Raw genomic sequence first — 22373 nt, 5'->3', positions numbered from 1 at the left:
AATTTCCCCCGAAGTCCATAAGAGCTGATAATAACCTGATCAAATTGACATAGCTAAAGAAGGAATATGTAAATCATACAAGAGTCCTCAGGCCCAGAAGAACAGAAAAAGGAGATCTGTAAAAGGCAAATATGATCAGCATTCTACTGCTGTGCTAAGTCACTTCAGTCATGTCCGACTCTGTGCAACCCCATAGACGGCAGCCCACCAGGCTCCCCCATCCCTGGGATTCTCCAGGCAAGAACACTGGAGTGGGTTGCCATTTCCTTTTCCAATGCATAAAAGTGAAAAGTCAAAGTGAAGTCGCTCAGTCGTGTCTGACTCTCAGCAACCCCATGGACTACAGCCTACCAGGCTCCTCCATCCATGGGATTTTCCAGGCAGGAGTACTGGAGTGGGGTGCCATTCCCTTCTCCTGATCAGCATTCTAAGTAATGCACAAAGAAGAGAAAAAGTCAGAAAACAGATTTTGAATAATTTGATTCCAATGGTAAGACTGGTGTCTTGTGAGATAGATAAATCAGACTACCTTAGATTTATGCAGTTAAAACTAGTGTGACAAGCAGATACCTTGACCACATTAGGTATTCAATGAACCCCCAAAATTTATCTAATTTTCCTAATCTGAGCCCATGCTCATCAAGTAAATTTCTGATTATTATTTCTCTACTTACTTCATCTCTACTTCATCTCTAACTTCATCTCTTACTTCACTTCCATCTCTACTTTCTCTATTTACTTCAATGAGATGAGAGCACTCCGATGAGAGACAGTGCTAGTCACAGGAACTTAACTCCTTGTGATGGTTATATCAAAACTATGCATTATTAAACCATCACTCTGGTCTTATACAGGCTTCCCTGACAGCTCAGTTGGTAAAGAATCCACCTGCAATGAAGGAGACCCTGGTTCAATTCCTGGGTTGGGAAGATCCACTGCTGAAGGGATAGGCTACCCACTCCAGTATTCTTGGGCTTCCTTTATGGCTCAGCTGGTAAAGAATCTACCTGTAATGCGGGAGACCTGGGTTTGATCCCTGGGTTGGGAAGATCCCCTGGAGAAGGAAAGGCTACCCACTCCAGTATTCTGGCTTGGAGAATTCCATGGACTGTATAGTCAATGGGGTCGCAACGACTGAGCGACTTTCACTGGTCTTATACACTATTATGACCATGGCTGGTATAAAAACATCCGAGATAGAATGGTTCCTGAAATGCTGAAAAAATTCATGTTCCTGACTTAGAAACCCAGTTCTATGACTTATTATCTGTGGTTCACGACCAAGTCACTTAACATCTCTTGCCTTGGCTTTCTCGTCTATAAAACCAAGACAATTACAGCATCTGACAACAGGTTGTGAAGAATAAGTAAGATCATGCAAGTGGACTGTTGAGCATGTTGCCTGGCTAAAGATAAGTAATCAAATATCTGCTGATACCACCATCATTATCATGGCTACTACACCCAAACCAATTACCAGGAGAGAGAAAAGGAAGTAACTGAAGAAATAAAGAAAAAGTAAAATGACTTAAAGCTGGGAAGTTCAAAATAAGAGAAAAACGGTATCTTCAAGTACTGGAGTCTTCAAGTAAATTTTATCTAATGTTTATCAGTGTTGCTCACAGACACAAGACCCTTTCAAGAGATCTGCAGGTTCACAACTATTTTCATAATACTGTCAAGGCACTTGACATTTCACTAATCGTACAAGAGCAATGGTAGCAAAAACCAAGACAGTGCACCAAGCCATACTAATAATCACTGTTCCCTTCACTGTCACACACTTGCAATAAAACAACTGTCACTTTCACTTAAGAATGAATCAGTATAAGTTATTAATTTTTAAATTTTCAGTCCCTGAAAACACACCTTTTTTGTATTTATGCTCTGTACTGAAATGTACGTAAAGCACAAATGTTCACATAAAGAACTTCTGCTGCAGGCCAATGCATACTGATGTGCAGCGGTTGTCTCACAGTAAATCTGTGAACCAGTATTTTCCAAATGTTGTTTAGTTGCTAAGTCATATCCAACTCTTTGTGACCCCGTGGACTGTAGCCTACCAGGCTCCTCTGTCCATGGGATTTCCCAGGCAAAAATGCTGGAGTGGGTTGCTATTTCCTTCTCCACAGGATCTTCCCAATGCAGGCACTGAACCCACATCTCCTGCACTGGCAGGCTGATTCTTTACCACTGAGCCACCAGGGAAGCCTCATCATTTGTCTAATGACAACACATGTTACAAGTTCATGCATGGGTAAAAGATCCATTCGAATAACACAGACCAACAGATTTTAATGTAACAGAATATAGTGTCGTTACAGATTCCACAAAGAAACTTTTTAGAAAGTACCACTTACAGAGTTTGGATATAGTATCAAATATACACAATTATCTAAAAAAGCTATTACAACATCAACATCATATTACTTTTCCAAATACATACCTGTGTAGAGGCTGGGATTTCTTTTTTATTTAAATTATCTTCTATCTTCTATATGTCAGACATTAAAGATAATTGCAAAAATGTAAAACAACATCATTCTTTCCATTAATTTTTGGTTGTTTTGAAAATATATACCTATTTTTCATTAAAACATGTTATTTGCATTAACATGAAATAGGTTTAATAATATTTTTAATCAATTATTTTCTCATTTTTAATTTCTAATATGGTATATATTTACAGATATAAACCACATAAGCAAAAGTCCCTTAGGGTCCTTAGTAAGTTCTAAGAGTGTAAAGAAGTCCAACGACCAAAAACTTTGAGAAAAGGTGAATCTAAGCATGTTTAGATCAAAATACAGATCAAAACCGTATGGCAATATTGCTCCATTTTTAAAGCTTCTAAGACTCTACAGCCTTCCCCAGTGACATACTCAAGCTTAACAAGCCATGAAAATATTTTTTCTCCTTATATTTAACCTGAATCTTTGACAGACTGAATAATCATAGTACATTTTCTTTTGCCTTCAGAGGTTTTTAAATCACTCATAACGCTTCAAATGCTAATTAGGTAGCCTATGAGGTAAACCAAAAACTCCAGGAAGAATCTGACCATCCTTCTTTATACTGTCTCTGAAAGTTGTAAACTGTCTAAATCAAAAAAGTGATTCATTATCTTTACCAGTTGAATCAGTCAGTAGGCCTTGGCCTTAACAGCCTTATCTTGTACTGTGTGAGCTTGATAGCTAACTGGAAAGGGATATGGAGTGAAGGGAGCATTTTTATACTCAGAAACAATTGAGGAAGAAAAGCTGACAAGAGAAAAGAAAGGCGATAACAGAGGGAACAGAGACCCTATATGAGAGAGGATGAGATCATAAGCCCAAGAGAAAAACCCATCCTTGGTACGAGGAATGACACTTACTCTGTGGCAACAGGATAGAAGGTGAAAACAAATATGAGCAGATCATTATTTAATTGGTCATTATTATTTAATTGGTCTCAGCTTGGTCATGGGAAAATGAGAAACATCATATATTCTCAAATAAATAAAAGGCAATGGCATCAGCTGAGTGAGAGAAGGGAAAGGAACAAAGGAAGTTTAAGAGAAAAAAGTTGAAAATCAAACTTGGTGGAAAAAAACGGTAAGTCTACCAGGTATTTCTGATGCAAATCAAGGGTCTGAGGTTATGAATCTACTGTAGAACAAATCAAGTCATCAGTGAAGATGTTTTCTGCTCAGTGCAGGCAGAAGCTATGGCTCACCTAGTGCCTCAGTTTAAGTCAGCCACGTAGGATCAAATAAAAGGACTGGAAAAGGTCAGGTTTCATTCCAATCCCAAAGAAAGGCAATGCCAAAGAATGCTCAAACTACCACACAGTTGCACTCACCTCACACGCTAGTAAAGTAATGCTTAAAATTCTCCAAGTCAGGCTTCAGCAATACATGAACCATGAAATTCCAGATGTTTAAGCTGGTTTTAGAAAAGGCAGAGAAACCAGAGATCAAATTGCCAATATCCGCTGGATCATGGAAACGGCAAGAGAGTTCCAGAAAAATATCTATTTCTGCTTTATTGACTATGCCAAAGCCTTTGACTGTGTGGATCACAATAAACTGTGGAAAATTCTGAGAGAGATGGGAATACCAGACCACCTGACCTGCCTCTTGAGAAACTTATATGCAGGTCAGGAAGCAACAGTTAGAACTGGACATGGAACAACAGACTGGTTCCAAATAGGAAAAGGAGTACGTCAAGGCTGTATATTGTCACCCTGATTATTTAACTTGTATGCAGAGTACCTCATGAGAAACACTGGGCTGGAAGAAGCACAAGCTGGAATCAAGATTGCCGGGAGAAACAGCAATAACCTCAGATATGCAGATGACACCACCCTTATGGCAGAAAGTGAAGAGGAACTATAAAGTCTCTTGATAAAAGTGAAAGAGGAGAGTGAAAAGGTTGACTTAAAGCTCAACATTCAGAAAACGAAGATCACGGCATCCAGTCCCATCACTTCATGGGAAATAGATGGGGAAACAGTGGGAACAGTGTCAGATTTTATTTTTGGGGGCTCCAAAATCACTGCAGATGGTGACTGCAGCCATGAAATTAAAAGACGCTTATTCCTTGGAAGGAAAGTTATGACCAATCTAGATAGCATATTCAAAAGCAGAGACATTACTTTGCCAACAAAGGTCCATCTAGTCAAGGCTATGGTTTTTCCAGTGGTCATGTAAGGATATGAGAGTTGAACTGTGAAGAAAGCTGAGTGCCAAAGAATTGATGCTTTTGAACTGTGGTGTTGGAGAAGACTCTTGAGAATCCCTCGGACTGCAAGGAGATCCAACCAGTCCATCCTAAAGGAGATCAGCCCTGGGTGTTCTTTGGAAGGAATGATGCTAAAGCTGAAACTCCACACCTCATGCGAAGAGTTGACTCACTGGAAAAGACTCTGATGCTGGGAGGGACTGGGGGCAGGAGGAGAAGGGGACGACAGAGGATGAGATGGCTGGAGGCATCATCGACTCAATGGACACAAGTTTGAGTGAACTCCGGGAGTTGGTGATGGACAGGGAGGCCTGGCGTGCTGCGATTCATGGGATTGCAAAGAGTCGGACACAACTGAGCAACTGAACTGAACTGAACTGAAATAGTCTTACTATTTACTATTCAATAAAAAGTGATTACGTAATCTAGGCTAGATTAGGTAGGAAAAAATGGGGCTGATGGACAATGACAGAGCTCTAGAGTCAAAGGATTAGGTAGTGGATCTCAACTCTGACTATACATAACAATCACATGAGGTGCTTTAAAAAAGTAATACCACTGGTACCAAGCTCACCTCCAGAATTCTTTGGAAAAGGGGGTCTAGGCATTGGCATTTTTTCCAAGCTCCCTAGGCTGAGAACTGCTAAGAAGTTGTGAAGAAACAGGAAACTTGTGGCAGTGAGGGCATCTGAGCAAGTAGAGTGGTAAGACAGGAAATGGTGAGCTGATGGTACAAAAGTGAGATAGACACAATAGAAATGTCAGAGGTAGCACAGCTTCTGGTCATGACAAGATTCAGGTTGAGACCATGAGACGGAGAGTGAAGGCAGAGAAGAAAAAATCACTGGAGGTGTGGAGGTTAAAGAACCGGGAACACAGGGTACTAGAAGGCTCATCAAGTGGAGAGGGAAAGCAGTGAGAAAAATTACAGAAGATGGCAGAGAGGAAGACATGAAGCTGGAGCTAAATTCTTCAAATGAAGAGGAATGGCCAGTGGATTGGCAAAGTATAGCAATATGAAAAGGAAGAGACTGAATAATGATGGATTTTGTCTATGATGCTTGCTAGCAACAGATTTTAAAATTATTAAGACACTACCAATTCTAGCTCCACCCAAAATAGGATTTTCAATTATTTTGTTCATTGGTGGTTACACCAAGGCAAGATGAAAAACCAATGAAATGAAATCTTCTCAAATGCTCCATGTGTTTTGACTGAGCTAGAAAACTAGCTCAATATCCCTTGAGATGCTTCCCACTGAATTCTCTCTTTCCCTTTAAAAAAAATATACATACATCAAGCATAACGGAAAGGATCAAAAAGTCGCCATGACAAGCGTTCTTAAGTTGTACACTCTTAAACTTTAAAACTTAGAGGATGGGCATGTGCATGTGTTCCTGAAGAGAAAGTTCATAGCTATAATCAAATTCTCAAAGGTTTAGTGACCCCAAGACAAAGAACCACGCAACGAAGATATATTTCCTAATTAGATGGCCAGGCTACTTTTAAGTGTAGCTATGCCACCCTTTATAAAAAACCTCCAAACTCTTCTAACAAGTCAATACTTTCTTCAGTTCAACTCAGTTCAGTTGCTCAGTTGGGTCCGACTCTTTGCGACCCCATGGCCTGAAACACGCCAGGCCTCCCTGTCCATAACCAATACCTGGAGTTTATGCAAACACGTGTCTATTGAGTCGGTGATGCCAACTAACCATCTCATTCTCTGTCTTACCCTTCTCCTCCTGCCTTCAATCTTTCCCAGCATTAGGGCATTTTCAAAAGAGTCAGATCTTCATATCAGGTGGCCAAAGTATTAGTTTCAGCTTTAGCATCAGTCCTTCCAATGAATATATCAGGTGGCCAAAGTATTAGTTTCAGCTTTAGCATCAATTCTTCCAATGAATATTTAGGATTGATTTCCTTTAGGATGGACTGGTTGGATCTCCTTGCTGTCCAAGGGACTCTCAAGAGTCTTCAACACCACAGTTCAAAAGCATCAATTCTTTGGCACGCAGCTTTCTTTATAGTCCAACTCTCACATCCATACATGACTACTGGAAAAACCAAAGCTTTGATAAGATAGACCTTTGTTGGCAAAGTAATGTCTCTGCTTTTTAATAAGCTGTCTAGGTTGGTCATAACTTTTCTTCCAAGGAGCAAGCGTCTTTTCATTTCATGGCTGCAGTCACCATTTGCAGTGATTTTGGAGCCCAAAACAATAAAGTCTGTCACTGTTTCCATTGTTTCCCCATCTATTTGCCATGAAGTGATGTGACCAGATGCCATGATCTTGATTTTCTGAATGCTGAGTTTAAAGCCAACTTTTTCACTCTCCTCTTTCACTTTCATCAAGAGGCTCTTTAGTTCTTCTTCACTTTCTGCCATAAGAGTGGTGTAATCTGCATATCTGAGGTTATTGATATTTCTCCCAGCAATCTTGATTCCAGCTTGTGCTTCTTCCAGCCCAGCGTTTCTCATGATGTACTCTGCATATAAGCTAAATAAGCAGGGTGACAATATACAGCCTTGATGTACTCCTTTTCCTATTTCAAGCCAGTCTGTTGTTCCATGTCCAGTTCTAACTGTTGCTTCTTGACCTGCATACAGATTTCTCAGGAGGCAGGTCAGGTGGTCTGGTATTCCCATCTCTTTCAGAATTTTCCGGTTTATTGTGATCCACACAGTCAAAGGCTTTGGCATAGTCAACAAAGTAGAAATAGATGTTCTTCTGGAACGCTCTTGCTTTTTCAATGATCCAACAGATGTTGGCAATTTGATCTCTGGTTCCTCTGCCTTTTCTAAATCCAGCTTGCACATCTGGAAATTCACAGTTCACGTGCTATTGACACCTGGCTTGGAGAATTTTGAGTATTACTTTGCTACTGTGTAAGATGAGTGCAATTGTGCAGTAGTTTGGGCATTCTTTGGCATTGCCTTTCTTTGGGATTGGAATGAAGACTGACCTTTTCCAGTTGTGGCCACTGCTGAGTTTTCCAAATTTGCTGGCATATTGAGTGCAGCACTTTCACAGCATCATCTTTTAGGTTTTGAAATATCTCAACTGGAATTCCATCACCTCCACTAGCTTTGTTCGTAGTGATGCTTCCTAAGGCCCACTTGACTTTGCATTCCAGGATGTCTGGCTCTAGGTGAGTGATCACACCATCGTGATTATCTGGGTCATGAAGATCTTTTCTGTATAGTTCTTCTGTGTATTCTTGCCATCTCTTCTTAATATCTTCTGCTTTTGTTAGGTCCATACCATTTCTGTCCTTTATTGTGCCCATCTTTGCATGAAAAGTTCCCTTGGTATCTCTAATTTTCTTGAAGAGATCTCTAGTCTTTCCCATTCTATTGTTTTCCTCTATTTCTTTGCATTGATCAATGAGGAAGGCTTTCTTATCTCTCTTTGATATTCTTTAAAATTCTGTATTCAAATGGGTATATCTTTCCTTTTCTCCTTTGCTTTTCACTTCTCTTCTTTTCATGGCTGTTTGTAAGGCCTGGTCAGACAACCATTTTGCCTTTTTCCATTTCTTTTTCTTGGGGATGGTCTTGATCACTGCCTCCTATACAATGTCACAAACCTCTGTCCATACTTCTTCAGGCACTCTGTCTATCAGATCTAATCCCTTGAATCTATTTGTCACTTCCACTGTATAGTTGTTCAGTTCAGTTGCTCAGTCGTGTCTGATTTTTTGCGAACCCATGAATTGCAGCATGCCAGGCCTCCCTGTCCATCACCATCTCCTGGAGTTCACTCAAACTCATGTCCATCGAGTCGGTGATGCCATCCAGCCATCTCATCCTGGGTCGTCCCCTTCTCCTCCTGCCCTCAATCCCTCCCAGCATCAGAGTCTTTTCCAATGAGTCAACTCTTCACATGAGGTGGCCAAAGTACTGGAGTTTCAGCTTTAGCATCAGTCCTTCCAAAGAACACCCAGGACTGATCTCCTTTACAATGGACTGTTGGATCTCCTTGCAGTCCAGGGGACTCTCAAGAGTCTTCTCCAACACCACAGTTCAAAAGCATCAATTCTTTGGCGCTCAGCCTTCCTCATAGTTCAACTCTCACATCCATACATGACCACTGGAAAAACCATAGCCTTGACTAGATGGACCTTTGTTGGCAAAGTAATGTCTCTGCTTTTGAGTATACTATCTAGGTTGGTCATAACTTTTCTTCCAAGGATAGTAGTAAGGGATTTGATTTAGGTCATACCTGAATGGTCTAGTGGTTTTCCCTACTTTCTTCAATTTAAGTCTGAATTTGGCAATAAGGAGTTCATGATCTGAGCCACAGTCAGCTCCAGGTCTTGTTTTTCCTGACTGTATAGAGCATCTCCATCTCTGGCTGCTAATATAATCAATCTGATTTCAGTGTTGACCATCTGGTGATGCCCATGTGTAAAGTCTTCTCTTGTGTTGTCGGAAGAGGGTGTTTGCTATGATCAGTGCGTTCTCTTGGCAAAACTCTGTTAGCCTCTGCCCTGCTTCATTCTGTACTCCAAAGCCAAATTTGCCTGTTACTCCAGGTGTTTCTCAACTTCCTACTTTTGCATTCCAGTCCCCTATAGCAAAAAGGACATTTTTGGGTGTTAGTTCTTGAAGGTCTTGTAGGTTTTCATAGAACTGTTGAACTTTAGCTTCTTCAGCATTATTGGTCGGGGCATAGACTTGGATTACTGTGACACTGAATGGTTTGCCTTGGAAATGAACAGAGATCATTCTGTCATTTTTGAGACTGTATCTAAGTACTGAATTTCAGAGTCTTTTGTTGACCATGATGGCTACTCCATTTCTTCTAAGGGATTCTTGCCCACAGTAGTAGATATCATGGTCATCTGAGTTAAATTCACCCATTCCAATCCATTTTAGTTTGCTGATTCCTAAAATGTCTATGATTACTCTTGCCATCTCCTGTTTGACCTCTTCCAATTTGCCTTGATTCATGTGGGCTGCCGTCTATGGGGTCGCACAGATCGGACACTACTGAAGCAACTTAGCAGCAGCAGTACCATGTACCTAATATTCCAGGTTTCCATACAATATTGCTCTTTACAGCATGGGACTTTACTTCCATCACCAGTCACATTCACAACTGGATGTTGTGTTTGCTTCGGCTCTGTCTCTTCATTCTTTCTGGAGTTAGTTCTCCATCAATCTCAGTAGCATACTGGGCACCTACCGACCTAGGGAGTTCATCTTTCAGTGGCCTATCTTTTTGCCTTTTCAGACTGTTCATGGGGTTCTCAAGGCAAGAATACTGAAGCGCTTTGCCATTCCCTTCTCCAGTGGACCATGTTTTGTCAGAACTCTCCACCATGACCCATCTGTCTTGGGTGGCCCTACACAGCATGGCTCATAGTTTCATTGAGTTAGACAAGGCTGTGGTCCATGTCATCAGACTGGTCAATTTTCTGTGATTGTGGTTTTCTTAGCTATAGGTAAAACCTACTCACCTACCCACTAAAAGTGTGTTAGTGAAAAGTTGGCCTGTAAAGATGAAGAAACAGAGGTACTGGCTCATAGGAGAAAAGATCAATTCAAAAGCCTGATAGAAGGGCACAGCAAGGTGCAATGTAATTCTCCCTCTATCCACAATAAATGAGTCCTGGGGAAGTCAGGCATTCACTGCATATTAAAAGAGTTATTGTTTTAAATGAACTAGGGAAGCTGTTATTTTTAGAAATACCACAGGGAATGATTTTTAGAAATGCATAATTCTTTTGATACTGCAACAAAGCCTATAATTTATTGTTGTTGGTGTCTTTTAATCCAGATTGGTGCAGATACAGTGTTTGCTTATGGCAAGACAGACATATGTGCCAGGTGATAAAATATTCTTCTTCCTCCAATGTGATAGATCTGATGGTAAATACTATTAAGACCCCTGGCAGAGGACACCACTGTTCCGCAGTTTATGCCATTTACCTGGTTTTTCCTAGTCCATATAAGGAGAAAGTAGCATCACTAATTAAGAAGACACTGCAGGGGGCTCAGCCGCAATAAACACATGTCTGCCCTCCAAAAAAAAAAAAGACACTGCAGGGTTCCCTCTATCCAGCTAAAGTACCTACCAGCTCCTCCTTGACAGCCATGTCTTCTGAGCCATCGCTGATCTGCAGCGTGTTCTTCACTCGTGGTACTCTCTTTGGTTTGGATACCTTGGAAACAGGTAGCTTACGGCTTCTGGGGACTTTCTTTTGGGGTTCCCAGGCACTGTCCTCCTTATCATCTTCAGAGGCAGATGATCTGGGAGTAAAACGACAAAAATTTTCAGGAAACGGAAGCCAAATGCTAAAGGTTTCTGAAAAAGAGACATATGCTTCTTGAAAAAAAAAAAGAAGGTAGGAGTTTAAAATAAAATGTAGTGCTGTGAATTCAGACTATGAACTGAACCAAGAAATTTGACCAGAAATACCCTCACAGGTATAAATAAATAAATAAATAAATATAAATAAATAAATCACAGGTCTCCCTTCATTTTCCTCTTACCTAACCAATATACACAACCATATACTCAAGACATAGGAAATCATTTATTACCTTAAGTAGTAAATAGTAAATGGGTCATGTCACACCATAGTCATGGTGAGGTTTTCCATTTTTAAACAATATCTAAAGACATTTTTGATTGTTACTACTCAGGTGGGGGAGGGGGAATATAACCAACTAATGGGTAGAGACCAGGGATGCTGCTAAAGATCCTACAAAGACAGTTCCTGTATCAAAGAATTATCTGGTCAATAGTGCTAAAGTTGAGAAACTGTGCTCTAAATAAACATAAAAAACTCCTCTACTCCCATGGATCGTATATTCTAGTGCAAATATTATATTATATACTTAGTTGGTCACTTTCTCCTTGTTCAACAGTGTATCATCAACACCTAAACAGAGCCTGGAACACAGCTCTGTTCAATAAATACAGTGAGTTCAATAGATATTTGTTGCATGAATGAATGAAAAAACAAAGCTTTCTTCCAAAAAAAATGACTTCTTAAGTTAGTAAATGACAGAATGCATATCCCTAAAATGTACATCATTCTCCCACACCATATAAAACAAGTATGCTTACAATTCAGAGAAGGAAGAGAATTCATCTTTGGATATCACAGTCTGGACCTTTGCTTTTGCTCTTCTTGGCAATGATGACATCTGGAAGAAGAAATATAACATGAAATCACCATGATTTAAATCCCCTGAATGACTGATAACTTATTTTGTCTACAAAATGATGTGCCATTGAAAACTAACACTCCAATAGCTCTTCCGCTAGAAAATGCCATAGGAGGAAAAAAATGACAATCATTCACAAGCCTGAACACTTGTTTTCCCTTCTATGGCTGCCAATTATAAGGGCAACTAACAGCCTTCCAATAACTTCAAAAGCCTGGTGAGTGTGGGCCATCTTTGGAAAAATAAAAGTCCTATAGGGTGAGAACTCTTAATTTTTTTTTTCAGAATTATAGGCTTGCATATACTCGAAGTATTATTTGATAACTTATCAGTCAGCAAATAATAAAGTCCTTTATTAAACTGTATCTCAAAGACAAGAAATGTCTTCCCTCTTCTTTATCTTCTTAAGAGTACAGTTGATGCCGATCTACAAAGCTGACAGTCAATTACATGATGCCGATTGACTAAGCAGCCAGGTTGTTCCCAAAACAAGATAATCTAGTCCCTTATTATAAAATTTCACAATATTTAAGTAGGATAATAAATCACAAATGCCACTAGAAAGTATTTCCGAAATTCAAAGGCCCAGCTCTAAATGGAAAAAAAAAAAAAGAGTCAAACAGCCAGAAATGTCATACAATACACAAATTTTGCTTTAGCTGATAATTTTACTACCTAAAGAACATATATCAAACCTAAAAACTACACTGGACTCTACCATGCTTGTAAATCTTTCAACAAGTTCCTAAACGAAGCCTACATTATAATGCCTCTGTTCTAATTTCTTCTGGGAGAAGGAACACCTCCCATAAATACCAAAGGGGTTGTCACCAAAAAAGGGAACACATCCTCCTGGCAGCTACCCCCCAACTCAGTACAGTGGGTACAGAAATACTGGACAGGAAAGCACCCTGAGGGAACCAGAACAAAAGGAAGTAGACAAAAAATACTCCCATCTTCTCCTTCACCCCCTTTCTGGAATTTTATGTTTCTCAAGGCCATCATTCCTTAAAATAAGTGCTCCTTGATACTGATCACAACGGAATAGATAACTTGTGATTTCTGTGTTGAATGTATTGTACCACAACACAGAAACAGAGGAAGTCAGCGTATGATACGGTGGCATTTCAAACCAGGACAGAAATGAATTATTCAATAAGTAGTATTACGACAACCAGCTATCCTCTGCAGTAAAACAAGTGTTTAATTCTTGCTTCCACACCATGAACTAAAAATATTCCACACTGATGATATAAAGGTACCAAATTAAAAAAAAAAAAAAACTACAGTACTACAAAGAGTAATATTTTCATAACTTTGAGTGGAGATGGGAGAATAAAGCTTTTTCTAGGCATGACTCAAAATTCCAAAAGCCTAAAAGATTAGATTTTACTATGTAAAATTTAAACCCCCAAGTCAGCAGTGGGCGCATTTCAGAACCAAACCAATTTTCTCTCCTGCTGCTAAGTCGCTTCAGTCGTGTCCGACTGTGAGACCCCATAGATGGCAGCCCATCAGGCTCCCCCGTTCCTGGGATTCTCCAGGCAAGAGTACTGGAGTGGGTTGCCATTGCCTTTTCCGAATTTTCTCTGCAGTATCCTCCAAAAAAAGCACAGGACACAGTATCTGATACCTCAGAACTAAGGGTAAAGTGAGTAAGAGCTGGGTGTATGCTGTCTGAGGCAAAGGAATGTCTCCACAATTTCTACTCTGCTTCATGAATTTAACAAACGCCCCAGGAAAGTCTGGAGGTTTCTTCTCCGGAGAAGGTAAAACAGAGTCTCTAAACTAGGGGATACTAAGTACAGCTGTTGGTAGGGGAACCATACAGAGATTCCCGGTCCCCTTCTCCCACTGTGCTCCCAAAAGATCCGCCAGACAGATTCCTACCATCTAGGGAGTAGTGTGTAAAGACTTCCTTGTGAACCTGACCCGCCCAAGAATAAAAAGCTAAAGATACTAAGCTTCCCACAAACAACTTAACCAGATCAGTGTGCCCCTAGGCACAGAGCTGAGGATCCAGCAGGTTCTGCCCGGGACATGATCTGAGAGTCAAAAGAGCGCTTCCTACCCCACCTCCGCTCATTTGAGGTATGAAAACCATCTAGGTCTACCTGGCTTTCCCATAACTGCGCTTATGTACTAAGTGCTGAAATTTGACTGAGAAGACGCGCCAGGTGACACGCAGCAGCTAGGATGGGTTTTCCGAGGGGGTAGGGTATGGGATACTGCAGTAATATGTAATGAAACTCCTCACTTTAAAAACGGATGTTATTCCCCTAGTGATCGCTCAGAACTTTTTTAATGGTCCCAAAAATATCGGAGCCCGGGCACCTGGCTCCAGCGAGCCCGCAGAAAGCCCGCGAAGGCGGACGTTCGGCTCACCTTCCCGCCCGGCGTGTCAGAAGCTCCGTGATTCTGTGTGCTAGACAACATCTTCCGGTTCCCGCCGGAAGTTTTTCAAACGCCGGAAGTCCCGCCTGGCTCCTCCCGGACTCGCCGCTTAGGCGCTCATCTCCCAGAAGGGGGTGGAGCCACGGTGAACGGAGGCGAGGCTAGAACGAGGGTCTCACTGAAGCCCTGGGGTGCACCCCTTTCAGGGCTGGGGGCGGGGCTCGGCTAACCCGAACCCGTCGGAGGTGGGGCCCGAGGTGTTTGGAAAGGCCAACCCACCTCCCTGTCTTTCTTATTTCTCCTTCTCTTAATCCGCTTTGTTTTTATTTTCTTCTCTCCTCTTTTAAATTTTTTTCAATTATGTTTCTGTTTATTGCATTGTCATTTTCAATGGAAAAATGAAAATCAAGTTTTAGTCTTTCTAACGTGAATGTTAAATATCGGTTATTAACTTTTCTAAGGGTGTTTCTTAAACCCGGAGATAAGGGTTTGCTATAACCTTACGGGCATATCCAAATTTTCCCTCTTCTGATAAGCCCTCAAAGGTCCGTCTTTGCCAACAAAGGTCCGTCAAGTCAAAGCCATGGTTTTTCCAGTAGTCATGTAAGGGTGTGAGTTGGACTGTAAACAAAGCTGCGCCCCCAAAGAATTGATGCTTTTAAACTGTGGTGTTGGAGGAGACTTTTGAGAGTCCCTTGGACTGCGAGGAGATCCAACCAGTCCATCCTAAAGGAAATCAGTCCTAAATATTCATTGGAAGGACTGATGCTGAAGCTGAAACTCCAATACTTTGGCCACCTGATGTGAAGAACTAACTTATTTGAAAACACTCTGATTTTGGGAAAGATTGAAGGCGGAAGGAGAAGGGGATGGAAGAAGATGAGGTGGTTGGATGGCAATACCAACTCAATGGACATGAGTTTGAGTAAACTCTGGGAGTTCGTGATGGACAGGAGGCCTGGCGTGTTGCAGTCCACGGGGTCGCAAAGAGTTGGACAAGAGTGAGCAACTGAACTGAACTGAACGGAATGGATAAGCCCTCACAGGGTCCTTGAGGTTTATGGGAGGGTTTAGCCCTGGTGGGGCATTCCTGGTAGCTCAGACGCTGAAGAATCTGCCTGCAATTCAGGAGACCTGGGTTGGATCCCTGGTTTGGGAAGATCCTCTGGAGAAGGGAATGGCTACCCACTCCAGTATTCTTGTGGCGGTCTATAGTCCATAGGCTTGAAAAGAGTCAGACACTACTGAACAACTAACACACTTTAGATCTAGCATCATTACTCTCTTACTTAGGTATCTTAGGCAGCTTAGGGGAGACACCTATCAAGATGGTAGAATGGTCAGTGAGAGCACCTCTTCCCACAAGTACATCAAAAAAACATCAAGGAAAAGAAAAATACATCTAAGATTCCCCTGGTGGTCCACTGGTTAAGAATCTGCCTGAATGCAGCAGACACAGGTTCAATCCCTGACTAGTAAAGATTCCGCATGCAGCTAAGCTGCAGTGCCACAACTACTGAAGCGCTTACACTTTAGAGACTGTGCTCCGCAACAGGAGAAGTCACTGTAATGAGAAGCCTGTGCACATTAACTTGAGAGTAGCCACTGCTGGAGGCAACTAGAGAACCCATGCTCAGCAATAAAGACCCAGCACATCCAAAAATAAATAAGTTAAAAAAAAATTTTTTTAATGTGTGTGCTCAGTCATGTCTGACACTTTGTGACCCCATGGACTATAGCCAGGCTTTTCTGTCCATGGAATTTTCCAGGAAAGAGTACTGGAGTAGATTATCATTTCCTACTCCAGGGGATCTTCCTGACCAAGGGATTGAACCCGCATAGCTGCATTGGCAGATGAATTCTTTACCAGTGCACTACCTGGGAAGCCCAAATACATCTATAGCTGGAATAGTTCTCACAGAATACCTACTGACGCAATAATTCAAACAGCCAAAATTGAAAGAAAGATCTCCACATGACCAGGTAGGACAAAAAGGGGAAAAAAAGAGGAATCCCAGGTACACTGCCAGGCACACCAATTTGGAAACTCAGTTTACTGAAGAACTTTCTAGTGTTCTGGGCAAATGCTTTATGTCTCTGGATTTTTTTTCCCCACAGTCTACCTCTCTATCTCACTCCTTACCTGATAAGGTACCCTGCACATATGAGGGGTGAGTACTCATGAATTAATTTACTCGAAGCAAAGGCAGGTCCTAGTTATGTAACTTTCTTGGGCGAGATAGAAAAATTCCTTTCATTTTTAGATTCTTGAAAAGTGCTGTGTGTTAAGTCCTGATAACCTAGTATCCTAGGTGAGATGTCCTCCAGATCCACCAGCTTCATTCCCTTCCCACAAAACACAAAAACAGCTCCTGCATTTTATTTTGATGAGGCCAAGTATCTTAACCCCACTTCTATACTCTAAGCCCCACTTCTTTTTATTAACTGAATTTAAAAGTTTTTATAAAGGCCTCCCAAGAAATTCTTATTTCATCTTACCTTGAATATATTTTCTCATAATTAGTCCTCATTAGAAATGAAAAATGACGTTTTTGGTTGTTGTTGTTGTTGTATTTTTTTAACTAGGTACATTAAACTCTAAGTGCACAGAAAGAGCCCAAGAACTTAGACTGAAAATTAGGGAAATAAGACTGCTCTTAGTCTAAATTAGAATTAAGCAAATCAAAAGCCCAGGGATTTGTCTTAGAAGACTTTAAGAGTGACCTTCCATGCTACTCACTGATTTCTAGCAATTCTAACATATTGAAGAGCTGAGCAAGCTTCAGATCCTTTGGGTGCTAAGTGAACATAATTTTTATTGGATAATTTTTGCAGTGGGGAGGAAAACAGGACTCTAACATTATTCAGGGCCATTCTTCTATATCTAAGATACTGGGCAGTAAGGATCCATTTCTGAGATTGATTAGGGATTTTTTTTTCTTAATTTGAAGCCCTAGGTTGCCTTTTATAATAGTTCCAGGAGATCTGGAACTCTGCTACAATTACAGTGGGTTCCACAATTTCTAATTTTAAAAGACTACTAGAGCACACATTACAGTTTAGATTTTGGGGAAGTGAAACCAGGTCATAATCAACAACAACAATTTCCTATTTATCATTCACCTAATTTTGATGTTGAATTGTGCTACACAGGTTTAAGGTAAGGGTAAATCAAGCTGAATCAATATTCTACAAAATCTTTTGACATAAGTTCTGCCCTGAAGGAATTTTCAAACAAAGCTGAGGACTAGATATAGTCACAAGAGACTACAGACAAGACAATCTAGATTCAAGGGCTAGGTTGTGCATGGTAGTAGCCACATAATCAGTGAGAACAAAAGTAGGGCTTGGCCCCCACTGTGTTGGACCTTGACTCGCCTCTCCTCCACCAGGGATATTAGTCTTTCAGCTGGGAAAGAAAAAAGATTACTAAGTTAAAGTAAATAACCTGGTAAAGTTTTAGATATCAGACATCAGCCATATGGGGCAAATAAAAGCTAGGGCAGAATCCTCTAAAATTAATGTAGGTGTTGACGTACTCCAAAGGCAAATAAGACAGTCCAGAACATATTTCCCTTGGAATTTTGCAAGAAAGCCACTTACACTAAAAGCTGTCAAGGGAAATTTGTAATCACTAAGTATAAACCAGACTCCACTGCAAAAACTGCTTTTTCTCTCTAAGACCTTGCCCAGTGTGTTGTTTAACTTTGGATCTTAAGTGCTGAATTCCAAGAAATTCGTGGATTTAGTTTCACAGCCTGGAATAATCTGAACACCCACCTGAGAATAATGCAGTAGAGTTTAGGAGTAATTAAAACATGTCTTGGGTTTTCTTGGAGGTTGTTTATTTTCTTGTTCCAAAGCAAATGGCTCATCGTATGATATTCATTGGTATGCATTACTGTAATAATAACAGTAATAACTTACAGTTATTCCTCATCTACCATGTTCCAGGCACTAAGTTTATACTTTTACATTATTTGTGTATTTTATTAATATATCAGCTCAATGAGATGTTGCTATTATCCTCTTTTTATAAAATAAGAAGGCCAAGGTATGGTAAGTTACATAACTTTTCTAAAGTCATGTCAACTATTAAATTGCAGATCTGGAATTCAAAACCAGTGATCTGCCATACTCCTATCCAGTACTCTTCATTAAAGATATCCAAATATTACCACCAACTTGAAGCAAAGGTCTTTTCTTTCTCCATTATGGTGGCCAGTATAAGACTCAGAATCTTTGAGATACTCAAGAACCACTGAATCTCTAAATGCACTAAATGAATTACTATCTTCCCACCTAAAATAGAACAAAGCCAATCTCCCTATTAACTTCAAACTAATTTAAGTTCCATGAGAAAAAAAAATTTTAATATAGATGCAACGGTTTCACCCACTAAATTGTAAGATACCTGGATCTAAGTCCTGGAACTAAGTCTTAGTCATTTTGGTCTCCCTTTCTCCATTTTCTCCCTCCACTGACACAAGATTTAATAATATTGACAAATACTAGGTACTCAATAAAACAGTAGACTAGCTCTTGGTCTCAAGAATGTGCCTGGAATAAATAAAAACCCTTCCTTGTACTAGAAAAGTAGTCTAAAGTTCCTGCAACACTGAAAGTGGGTTACCATTTTAAAAATCAGGTGTACTTTTGGATTTTGTTACTTAGAGCCAGTCACCCAACAAAATCAAAAAAAGGGACTGTTTCAGATTAGAGGATGTACAAATTGAAACTGAGCTTTATTTCATAAATTTGTGTGTTGCTTCCTGCCCATCCACTCTCCCACTGTCAGAAGTTCTCATTTCTAAACACTAAAACTAACCGGATTCAGGACTTTCCTGGTGGTCCAGGGGCTAAGACTCTGCACTCCCAATGCAGGAGACCCAGCTTCCATCTCTAGTCAGGGAACTAGATCCCACATGCTGCAAATAAGAGTTCGTATGCCACAATGTAATCTCACAGGCTGCAACAAAGACCCAGTGCAGTCCAACAAACACCTAAATAAATATTTCAAAAGCAAAACAAAACAGATTGGCTTCAATGAGCTTCTCTCAATAACTCAGTCAGGAACTTAGAAATTTCCTGCAGGATCTAAGAGACTGGGAAGCAGAAAGGAAACTGCCTCTGTTTCCCAGATGAGAAAAGGGTTTCTTGTCAAGTGAGGTAGACTAGGCTGGTAGATAAGTTCCCAAATTTAGACTTTCCTGTTACTCTTTCATTCTTACTGGGAACAGCACCGTAGTTCCAGAGTGCTAGTCTGGTAATGAAGACATTGTTCTAGCCCAGAGTGAGTTTGTTAGCCTTTCTTCTGTGTAAGAGTAAAAGATTTAAGGGATTAAAATCCTGAGTTTTGAAAAAATATTAAATTGATCTTGAGAAGGCATCAGTTAAGCCAGAGGAAATTAATTGTCCAGATTTTTCAAAGAAATTGTTATTCAGGCATCATTCATAAGAATTACATACATTTAAATTTATTTTACATGAAGTAAAATTGTGGGCTTTACTTATTACACTAGAATATAATTTTAATCTTTACCTGAAAACTGAACTTTGCAGTGTTTTGTTCACTTAATCTTTTATAAATCCTCAAAGTAATTTTTGTAATAAATGTAATTAAAAGCAACATTAAGAGGGAAGAAGTCTGAATTATAGATAAAATACTGTATCTATTGCATGGCCCACTGTTCCATCTTCACCTGTCTGGCAAATTCACTAGCTCAATTGCTGACGCTCAATCAGTTGCTTCCATGCACAGACAAATTGCAAATTTTTCTCCTGGTGAGTTTCTCATCCTCTAGTAGTATCCAGAGACCATCTCAAAGACCTAAAATATCCATTGACTAGCCTGAGATCCAAACAGACACCCCAGAGAACTCTTTAGGATCCTAATGATGGCATGGCTGGTTGAGTTGTGGGGAAGGAATGAAAGGCAGTATAGTGGGCCCAGATTTATTTTGTTTTTCACCACAGGAAGCCATGTCTGAAAACTCTATACATCAGAACCAGTACTTGGTTTCCAGTACCGTGAATTCATCCTGCAGCTTAATAAGCTGGAACTATCCTGCAAGGTGCTTATTTGAAACATTCATTCAGAACTCTATAGTCAGAATTTTAATACTGGAAGCTTCATAGATGAACTGAAATTCAAATTTAGAAAAACATCATGTGTCAGACCAGTCTATGTCCAAATTTGTGTCTTTTTTGTTGTTGTTGTTTAGTTGCTAAGTTGTATCTAATGCTTTTTTGACCCCATGGACTATAGCCCACCAGGCTCTTCTGTCCGTGAAATTTCCCAGGTGAGAATACTGGAGTGGCTTGCCATTTTTCTTCTTTTCTTTCTTCTTTCTTTCTCCATCGACCCAGCGATGGGACTGGCATCTCCTGAATTAGCAGGAGGATTCTTTACCAATGAGCCACCAGGGAAGCCCTCTTTTTGTTTTTAAGTCAGATTTATTGAGTATAAGTTACATAGAGTAAAACTCAACTTTTAAATTTTGACAAACATATACATTCATGTAACCACCACTCAGTTCAGTTCAGTTCAGTCGCTCAGTCATGTCCAACTCTTTGCGACCCCATGAATCGCAGCATGCCAGGCCTCCCTGTCCATCACCATCTCCCGGAGTTCACTCAGACTCACATCCATCGAGTCAGTGATGCCATCCAGCCATCTCATCCTCTGTTGTCCCCTTCTCCTCCTGCCCCCAATCCTTCCCAGCATCAGAGTCTTTTCCAATGACTCAACTGTTTGCATGAGGTGGCCAAAGTACTGGAGCTTCAGCTTTAGCATCATTCCTTCCAAAGAGATCCCAGGGTTGATCTCCTTCAGAATGGACTGGTTGGATCTCCTTGCAGTCCAAGGGACTCTCAAGAGTCTTCTCCAACACCCCAGTTCAAAAGCATCAATTCTTCGGCGCTCAGCCTTCTTCACAGTCCAACTCTCACATCCATACATGACCACAGGAAAAACCATAGCTTTGACTAGATGGACCTTAGTTGGCAAAGTAATGTCTCTGCTTTTGAGTATACTATCTAGGTTGGTCATAACTTTTCTTCCAAGGAGTAAGCGTCTTTTAATTTCATGGCTACAATCACCATCTGCAGTGATTTTGGAGCCCAAAAAAATAATGTCTGACACTGTTTCCACTGTTTACCCATCCATTTCCCATGAAGTGATGGGACCGGATGCCATGATCGTTGTTTTCTGAATGTTGAGCTCTAAGCCAACTTTTTCGCTCTCCTCGTTCACTTTCATCAAGAGGCTTTTCAGCTCCTCTTCACTTTCTGCCATAAGGGTGGTGTCATCTGCATATCTGAGGTTATTGATATTTCTCCCGGCAATCTTGATTCCAGCTTGTGTTTCTTCCAGTCCAACGCACTACTATCAAGATATAAAACGTTTCTATCACACACACAAATGTCCCTTGGTAGTTAACCTCCTCCTCCATAGCCAGCCCCCTGGGAACAAATGATTGGTCTCTGTCCCAATAATTTCACCTTGTCAAACTGTTATATAAGCAAATTCACATACTATGTAGTCACTTGAGTCTTTTTTTTTCCACTTACTCGAAAAGTGAAAAAGAACCACTTACTGGGTCCTTGTTGCTGCACGCGGGCTTTCTCTTGAAGCAGCAAGCGGGGGCTACTCTCTAGTTGCAGTGTACAGGCTCTAGAGTGCACAGGCTTAGTTGGTTGCAGCTCACAGGCTCTAGAATGTGGGCTCAGTAGTTGTGGTGCGGGCTTAGCTGCCTCACTGCATGAGTGATATTCCCCAACCAGGGATCGAACCTGTGTCCCCTGCACTGGCAGGAGGATTCTTAATCACTGGATCACCAAGGAAGCCCAATAGAAGGCATTTCAGATTAATCTATATTGTTGCACGTTTCAGTAGTTTGTTTCTTTCTATTGCCAGTGAGCATTCCATTGTGAGAATGTTTGTTTAGCCATTTGGCAACTGATGAAAAGTTAGGTGTTTTCTTTCCACATTTTGGTTCTCATTAACAATGCTGCTATGAATACTCACATACAAGTTTTGTGTGGACACAGTTTTGTGTGGACACAGTTTCCTTGGTA

General features: G+C 40.6%; 1 protein-coding gene across 1 annotated transcript in view; it reads right to left on the bottom strand.

Annotated features, from left to right (window-relative positions):
• Positions 1-14322, bottom strand: part of SRBD1 (S1 RNA binding domain 1) — a 229899-nt gene extending 215577 nt beyond the window's left edge. The window contains exons 1-3 of the mRNA XM_068970186.1: positions 14286-14322; positions 11800-11879; positions 10802-10976 (exon numbers count right to left, since the gene is read on the bottom strand). Coding sequence (XP_068826287.1) covers positions 10802-10976; positions 11800-11879 — 255 coding nt within the window. The 5' untranslated portion in view covers positions 14286-14322. The remainder of the gene's footprint in view (positions 1-10801; positions 10977-11799; positions 11880-14285) is intronic.
• Positions 14323-22373: the final 8051 nt, after the last annotated feature.

This window comes from Capricornis sumatraensis, chromosome 1, assembly GCF_032405125.1.
Source record: "Capricornis sumatraensis isolate serow.1 chromosome 1, serow.2, whole genome shotgun sequence".
Lineage (NCBI taxonomy): Eukaryota > Metazoa > Chordata > Mammalia > Artiodactyla > Bovidae > Capricornis > Capricornis sumatraensis.
The sequence above is the reverse complement of the archived record's forward strand: the minus strand, read 5'-3'. Positions and strand labels throughout refer to the sequence as shown.